This window comes from Kryptolebias marmoratus, linkage group LG18 (assembly GCF_001649575.2).
Source record: "Kryptolebias marmoratus isolate JLee-2015 linkage group LG18, ASM164957v2, whole genome shotgun sequence".
Lineage (NCBI taxonomy): Eukaryota > Metazoa > Chordata > Actinopteri > Cyprinodontiformes > Rivulidae > Kryptolebias > Kryptolebias marmoratus.
The window spans coordinates 13,326,236-13,334,979 of NC_051447.1; the positions used below are offsets into that span (position 1 = coordinate 13,326,236).

General features: G+C 44.1%; 1 protein-coding gene across 1 annotated transcript; it reads right to left on the minus strand.

Annotated features, from left to right (window-relative positions):
- Nucleotides 1-44: 44 nt before the first annotated feature.
- On the minus strand, nt 45-8,261 carry nudt4b (nudix (nucleoside diphosphate linked moiety X)-type motif 4b). The gene is made up of 5 exons (XM_017414747.3): nt 7,854-8,261; nt 3,218-3,328; nt 2,188-2,232; nt 1,941-2,028; nt 45-1,218 (listed from the first exon to the last, which is right to left on the minus strand). The coding sequence occupies exons 1-5, from the start codon at nt 7,947-7,949 to the stop codon at nt 1,004-1,006; spliced, it is 555 nt and encodes a 184-aa protein (XP_017270236.1). The 5' UTR covers nt 7,950-8,261; the 3' UTR covers nt 45-1,003.
- Nucleotides 8,262-8,744: the final 483 nt, after the last annotated feature.

Consider the following 8,744-nt stretch of genomic DNA (forward strand, 5'->3'; position numbering starts at 1 on the left):
GGGGGGGGGGGTGTTAGTGGGGGGCGACGTGAGCAAGAGCAAAATATGAGTCCTTTTTTTATTAGATTTTTAAAAAAGATATTTACATGTTTTTGTAAATCAACTAACACATTTTGGTTATGCAACCTATAAGTGACTCATATTGGAGTTCAGATGGATCAGAGTCGTCTCCAAACTCCGAGCTCTGCAGACTAACACCAAAAGCAAACATGTAATCGATGGGATTTGATCCTTTAGAAGCGCCAGAGAAAAAAAAAAGAAAGAAAAGGTGCTGTTAGCCGACATGTAACGCCGCAGCTGAACTTTAAACTACAAACAGCAGAGCTGCGTCAGACGAGGAGGTCACAAAAAAAAACAAAAAAAAAAACAGGACAATCATATCCAGTTTACTGAGGTAGAAAGTACTGAAAACTTGTTTCTGGGGCAAACGTTTTGCCGACTTCTTACGTTATCCTTAACGTTGTATGAATTTACCGCCTCTACTCGTTTGAAAAAGCAGTGAATGAATGTCTTGACAACTAAGAATGTTAAACAACAACTAAGTCATGTTTTTTCTGAATGTTCAGGTGTTTTCTGTTTAATAAATAACCGTGTGTAATGTGTTTACTGTTACCATCATAACATCTGGAGACATTCGACACTGATGTGCTCTCTGGGAGGCCACGTAACGATGCTAAAAAAAAAAAAAGGACCCAAAACAACCCAAATATGACATTCATACAGTTTCTGTAAGGCATTCCTTCACTCCGGCACAGTCTGCAGCTTTGTCCTCCCAAACTGTTCCATGAATTAGCCGTATCCAGACTCGAGCCATTCCTGCTCAGTCTTTATCCCAGTCCCGGTGCTGGCTTTGGTCGAGTCTCGCAGCCATGATAAGAAATTATAAATACAAGCGAGCCACGGCTCGTAGAAGTCATTAGATTCATGCAAGAGACTGTACAGACGTTCGGTAAGAGAAGAGGGGGAGGGGGACAAAACGACCGGGGAGGATGAGGTGCAGTCCCTATCTGCAGGAGGACGCCAGCACGCTGCCCGTCGACGGCGCTGAGCTGCTGTAATGGGGGTAGTTGTCGTTCGGCGGCGGGCTCGGGAGGATGGAGTTCCCGTTGGTGGGGGAGCAGCTGAGCTGGAGCCGCCGCAGGTACTCTGCGTGGACGGGTTTGTGGCTCTGCAGCACTTTGATGGCTTCGTCCACTGTGAACCACTCCCGCTTCCGGCCTGCAGGGGGAGACGGAGGACACTCAGCTGGGTTAGAGGGTCAGAGGGCTTCCTCACAAACACATTGGTGTAACGTTTACCAAAGATTTTATGTGTATAAATGAAAGAGTGCTTTAGTATTTTTATATTTTGCTCCAAGATAAAAACCAGTGAGTGTATATTTACAGTTTAATCTGCTGATAATATTACAGACTGTTCCTCTGCTTGCAGACTGATGAACCTCTGCCCATCTTCACTTCTGAGACGTTCTCTAAAGTCATCTCTTTATGTCCTCTTACTGCCCCGTTACCAGCTCACCTAATTAGCTGCTCCAGCTGTTCCTTTCACAACTTTCTGGTACTCTGCTGCTGCCGTAAAACTCTAAATTATCAATTTTTTCCTCTAAAACGCTACAGTTTCTTAAATAAGTTTAGTAGGGAATAAAATAGGAGTTCATGAGCTTTTGCATCTCATTCTGTTCTTATTTACATCTCACGCAACGTCCCAGCTTCTTCTGATCTGTGGTCACAAATAAAAAGTGCAGGTGGAACATACTTGGCACCCACACGACTGACGGCTGCGATACACGGCGCCTCAGATTTACAGCCCACTGTCGACGCCGCGCGCTCGTATAGTTTCCGAGCGTCACACTGGCCTCAGCATAAATAAAGCGGATCTGGTATATCTCGCTCAGCAGAGTACGTTCAGATATACGTGGCTGCAAATGTCAATGAGAGCCGTACCTATGTTGACCGAGTCCTCCCAGGCCTCGAAGGTCTCCGTGACGGTCAGCACATACACGTACGTCCGGTTCTTCCGATCCTGGTTTTGCTGTAAGGATCACAAACGGAGGGGGAGATCTTGAATGTGTACTGTAAAACTGTATAAAAAGTTAACACAAAAGCAACCTTTTTATTCAAAAAGATGCAGATGTTTTGTTTTCCTTTCAAAAAGGGTTCGTTAACACTTTTATTGGGGTGAAAAACTCACCTCAAATACACCTAGCAGGCGTCCCAGTTTGCCCTTTACACCGGCCTGAAAAGGGGAGAACAACGTTTTTTTTAAAAAACTGAAACAACAAAAACACAATGATTACAGCGATTTGAGTTTCAAGTAGTCGTGCAACAAAAATCAGCTACACTGGTCAAAGGAGCGAAACAACAAGCCTGTGACTGTCGGAACAATGGGAATTCTGTTATATGACCGCACTTAAAAAGCAAATATGACTTTATGTGCCGAACTCAAACTTTTCAAGCGCTCCAGAGCCATTCTTTAAAAAAATAAAACAGACCCCACATACTGTAGATTATATAATAGGATCATTGTCCTGCTCAGAAAGACCTCCCTGTGACTCCTGAGGGGCCATTATGTCTCTTTCATAACAGTTATTTTACTAACTCAGATGCTTTTCACAGCTCTCAGATGACATGCGTCTCCTCTGAACTCTGTGTGAGGTGACAGAGGCCGCCGAGGAACTGGGAACGCTCAGGAATCCAGGGAAGAGCTGAGATTAGACTGCCGACGAGGCAGAGAACACGTGGTTCTCACACAGAACCCCCGAGGGACTACGCTACAGACAGCCTAAAGCCACAAAAATGAAGATCAGCAGCCCGTCTTGTCACTTATTAAGTGGTTTGTTGTCACCCTGAGTCTTCAGCAAACGGCAACAATTCAGTCAATCTGACAGGTACTGAGCTAAAATGTGGTGTGGTAGTTGCTGAGAGTCATTCACAACACAAACTTCAAGTGCTACTCACAGCGCAAACTCCTAAAATAATCACTAAACCTTGAAGACTTGATTCCTTGAGGCAGTAATATAAGTATCACAGCAGGATTGAGGTTTTACTTTTTTATAGTATTTATTTACTTTGTAAAATCGCTCTCATTGCTCTGAATTCAAAGTAAACTTTAAGCCTTTTTCTGTGGAATTTAAACACGACGAACCAAAAGTTTGGATCAGGACTATTTAAAGACAACACAACCACGAGGACACTAAAGCAAGCCCGTGAATTTCACCGACCTCCTCAAAGACTTCTCGCACCGCGGCGCCACACGGGTCCTCCTCGGGCTCCATCCCTCCTCCCGGAACGATCCACTGGTCCGGGTGCCGACTGCTGCTGACCAGCAGAACCTGTCAGACAAACACAAGCACAGAAAATAAATTAAATGAACCAAAAACGGGCTTCACCGAGCTTTCTGGTTCACTGTGCAAATGATGAGGAGTGATTCTGATCTTCAGCTAATTCTCACAGTTAAAAAAAAAAAAAAAAACTTTGGGGAAAATTTCCTCCTTTTTTTTTTTGACATTTAATCTCACTCAACATGGTTCCAACACAAACAGTTCACCCACACCGAGTACAAGCTCAGCTAAAATTATATTATAGCTTCCCCATGTGCGGCTCTCAAGGATTTAAATTACACTCCGCTTGCAATGTACACTAATGTGCAGAGATTGAATACGCCTGTGCACGTGGCTTCCTGGCAATCAAAACAGATCTGAGCACGCCTGCCGTGACCGTCGGCACATTTTGGTGGAGCCGTTCAATCATCGTTACAATCGGAGGTCTGTGACAGAGCTCAGATTGTAAAAATACTGATAGGAATATAAGGCGACGGTAGGAGGAAGGGTCAAGGCACAAGAAGGTGAAGGAGTTAATCTATAAAACAGGAAATGTGTGTCGGGCAGCTTGAGCGACAGATTGTGACATCTGGTAATCTGCCGCAGAAGTCAGGCTGTCACTTAATCCAAACAGAGCTCTCCTTACACCCGCTAATGGGATTGTGGCCGCAGGTACAGGAGGCCCTCCGATGAGTGGGGGGGTGAATCGGGGGTAAAAGGTCAAACCGATTGCGAGCGGCGTCTGTTGCTGCCTCCACGCCGCGCCGACCAATACTGCTTCAGGAGGCAGCACAGGTTAGGATGGGGGCAAAAAGAGGGTACAGGTGATTCGGATTGGGGGTTTGTAAGAAAGCTGAGGGGGTTCAGGGGAGAAAAAAAACAAACAAAAAAGAAATCACAATAAATTACAGACGTTAAAGACAGGTTTCCACTGACGCCACAAGCAGTGCGAACGCAGACCGTGACGTCTTTTCAGGAGCGTGTGAAATGTCGAACCTTCTAACCTCTTTAGGTGAGCTCTCTGATCTGCGGCGTGAGTTCAGGAGGAGCTGAAACTGAGTCTCTTCCCTTCATTATCACCCACCACATTTAAAAATAAAGAAACTGGATCCTGAACACTATTTTGGGACTCAAAAATGTTCTTATACGTGCATATTGGAACCACTGAGATATTTTTTTTAACTTTTTCCTAAAACCATCTACTTCTGCACACTTTACACTGTTTTATCCATTCATAAATCAAAGCATTCAGCTCATTTAGAAGATCGAAGTTCCAATGTTTGGTTTTTGTAATTTTTATACTTTTCAAAATGTATAACTGTAAATAAAAGCACATAGAAATACATTGAGATCACTCCAATTCCTTTAAAAACTTTATTCTTTTAGAAATCTGCTTCAGCTTACTTGCTCCATTTTTGTCTTCTTGTGCTACTTTTCAATTTTAGCTACAGTTCGGCAACTTTTAGCTCACCTTTGGTTAGTTTTCACTAGCATTTTGCTTCTTTTACCTAATGTTCTTCAGCTTTTAGCTTCAACAACTCAGTTCCAGCTCCAGCAACTCTTTTTCATCCATGTTCAACTGCTACAGCTAAAAAAGTACCTAGTAATAAAAAAATTAATACATTACTCAATAATTTTACTCTTTTGGCCGTAATAAAAGAAGTTACCCTACTTACTAGCTACTCTAAATTACATGTATTGCTGATTAAATGTGCTTTTTAGAGCTTTAGTCACATAAGAAATCTGAATATAATTTGCACTCATGTGCGAGCACAAGAGCCAAAACAAAATACCTCACATCTTCATCAGAGTTAGGTCAGCAGTCAGCTGACACAAAAAACCCCGGCTTGTTTTTGGAAAGAGGGTCAAGAAGAAGGAGGAAGTCCACAGCTCTGAGACAGCAAACGCAAACAGTGCGTCATCAAAATATTTAAACCAATAAGCTGTCATCTAGCATTTGAGACACAGGTGATGACAGTCCTCTGCCAGGCTCTCAAACGAATATTCTGGAGGACAACAAAAAAGTCCTTCTTCTCCCCGAGGAGGAACGCCTGGAGCTCTCAAAAAAACAAGAAGCTCTAAATGCCAAACCAAGCAGGGCACCGACCGGGAGGAGAGAATGATGGGAAGTGCACATGAGCAGGGGCGAAAATCAATACGGTCGCTGAACAACAACAAATAGGAGCTGTAAGGGTGAACACACACACACACACTGAAAGATTCTGACTTCATGAAACGAAGGACAAAGTAGTCAACTCAACTTCAGACAGATGGAACAAAAAAAAAGAAATCTTTAGATTCTGTTCACAGGAAGTTCTGCACAGTGGATGAAAAGGAAAGAAGAAAGAGTGGAAACTAATAACCATCGTCTGTGTGCAAACTTTGCAGAGAACTACCGGCCCTACCCACACCTGAGCTGAGGCACAGATTGATTAGGGGTTAATATTAGAGAAACGACCAGGTAAACACATTCCCACGCACAGCCAAGTTAGTCAACTTTGCTTTCCTCCATAAACAGACAGCAAACGGCTCGGACAAAATTCGTTAACCCCGAGATGCAATTCTCACACTTTACAACCTGTCCATAAACACAGAAACTACACCTTAAAGATTAAAAAAAAAAGGAAAAACGAATGTGGATGTTTTCACTTCCCACAGCCCGTTTTATGTCGCACTAAGACGAGCAATCGATTGCTCATATAAAAATAGTAACGATAAAATCCTTGAGGCCACAAACATGTTAAATTAGGCTTGACTGTGGTGGGCCATAAACTGCAGGCTCATAAAATTTGAGGTCTTTGTTTGCTAAGAATGTTTCGAGCCTTAGATGTTTATTCATGACTTTCTACAACCTGACATTGACTTATATTAATGTAAACTAAAAAGACGACTCGTCTTCAAGCTCAGGTGCCTGTCAGGATCGTTGGGTTCCTGTTGGGTCTGTTCGGTTCCTGTCGCAGAGCACCACGCGTCTCTGGAACAAAACATCTGGGCAGCGGTCCAGCAGCTGGGTGTCCTGTGTCGAAAGAGCACCGGATTGGGTCTGTGCAGCCGTGTGTTCAAGGGAGGCGGATATCAATTACAACCAAAGCATCGGACTGGCTCTCCTCCACCCAAGCAGCACCACCTTCCTGATTGTACGAGCAGCAATGCCTGTCAGAACCTGAAATTCCTCGGGGTGGTGGTCACACACCGCTGCCGTCGTATCATTCTCTGAAACCTCTTTCAGAGAAATTACTGGTTGGGTAAAAGAAGCGGCTGAACTTCTGAGAATTACTGGGCAAGAAGGAACTGCATCAACAACAATGTCGAAATCTCTTAATCTATGCTGAAAACCCGAATATAACAACTTGACACATTTGAGATGTGTGTATGTTTTTAGGTAAGTGAGGCACAGGCAGTGGCTGCCGAGGGATATTTTTAACTGGAAATAGTGTAACGCTTTGTTTATAGCATGCTGACAGGCAGCTAAATTTAGACAGGCAATATGCAGGAGAAGACCCTGACTTATGGATATGAATACGGCCCTCTTGGAAATGCTAAGCCAAAAATAAAATATGCCAACAGATTTACTTTCCCTCCCTCCTTTACCAACTTATTTTCTAATTGCTTATGTTTCTTTACTTACTGAATGTGTCACATGTATTTTAAATGGGTCAATGGGTCATTAGGTTTATTATCAACATGAAATATAGCTGACTATTATGGTTACCTAAATCCATGTTGTTGCAACTTTATTATTTTAATGTTTAGGCTAAAACAATATGGCCGTGAAAACCCCACCAAAACACTTGCTTTCTTTGTTGCATCAAAGGGCTAAAGCAAAAGCAAAACTTATTTATGTTCATATTTATGGCTTATCGAGATGACCTCCACTGGCGGGGGGTGCTTTTTTCAGCAGAACACCGGCGGGGACGCAGCAGCTTTCTGAATGGCTCCTGCTCGGTCATGGATGCTAACACTATCAACGCATTAAACGGACTGACGCGACAAGTTTTAATTAGATAACATTAACAGATTTATGTTTGTTAAAAATTTAACCCTCCCACCTCCTCGCTGAGCACACTTTTTTTTAATTTTAGGCGTGTAAAACAACGCCTCCGCGCAAGCTAGCGAGCAGCTCGCCGGATGTAAAGGAACGGTGCCTTCAAAGTAAAAGCATGACGCGTTCCACAAAGTGCAGCTTCAAGCTAAACTCTTAATGGAGCGTTTTACTCTGAAAGTCGCGTCCCGTAGTCCTGTCTTGACAAGCGCCGCCCCCCCCCNCTTTTTTTTACGTGCTCCTCAAACTAGCCTAAACTGGATAGCCCAGGGCGCATCATCATCATCATCATCATCACCATCAGTAGCCGCAGCACGGACACACACAAACCACAAACACAGGCCCTCGAGACAAACACGCCACAAATTAAAGCGCACCATTCGGACATTTGGTTTAATTCAGCCCCGGCTCCGCTGAATGACTGGGTGGAGATGGAGCCCCAGCGCAGATCCTCCCCCGTTCAGCACAACGCTTCACTGCGGAGGGTCTCCTTACCTCTTCCTCACGCTCGTTCTTGAAGCACAGACAAGCCGCTCTTTTCTTGAAACCCTCCCCGTCGTATGTCCTGGTCTGATTCGGTTTGAGCTTCATTGTGGATTTCGAGTCTTTCTGCCTCCTTGACGAAAGAGCGAAACAGATGTTTAGTGTCTTTTTATTTTTTTTCTTCCTCCTCCCCCTTGTCCAATCCGATGAGTTAACAGCAGGGCCGCCGCATCGTCGCTAGTTTCCGAGACGAGCTTGTCATCCACGCTGGGACCGAGTCAGAGGGGCGGAGAACCCCCGTCAGACGAGCCCGACCTCGCAACCTTCGCTTGTTAAAAAAAAAAATCACTGCGTCTTGAATAAACGAGCTCCGAAACGCGACTTGCGGTGTCCAACCGGCGGTAAAATGTGTGCGCTCCTGCAAGCAGAGGTCTTATGAAGGCTACGCCCACGGCTCCGAGGCAGCGAGGAGCTGATTGGTTACGCTCGGCTCGGTGGGCGGGGCCAGATTCTGCCCAAAACAATGATGACGAGCAGCAGCGGTGTTGCCAGATAGACGATAACTATCGCATTTATAAGATCATTTTTAGCGTCTTTATTAAAATGGTCTAAAAAGCCAAAATATATGATAGTTTCGGCATTTCCGCGTACCAAAAACTGGTTATTCACGTGAACACCCACAAATAATCCTGACTACCAGTAGTTCAAATCTGTCCTCTGTAGAGGACCTGAATGTGTCCCACCCACAGCACACTACTGAATGAATTCTTTTGCTATCTGCAGAGGACAATTAGGGCTTTTCAATTATACTAAATGTAAAAGGTTGGGGGTAGTTACTTTACAAAGTTTGGGGAATTAAAAAGAAAAATTGTAATTGGACAATATTTTTTTTTTCATGGTAGT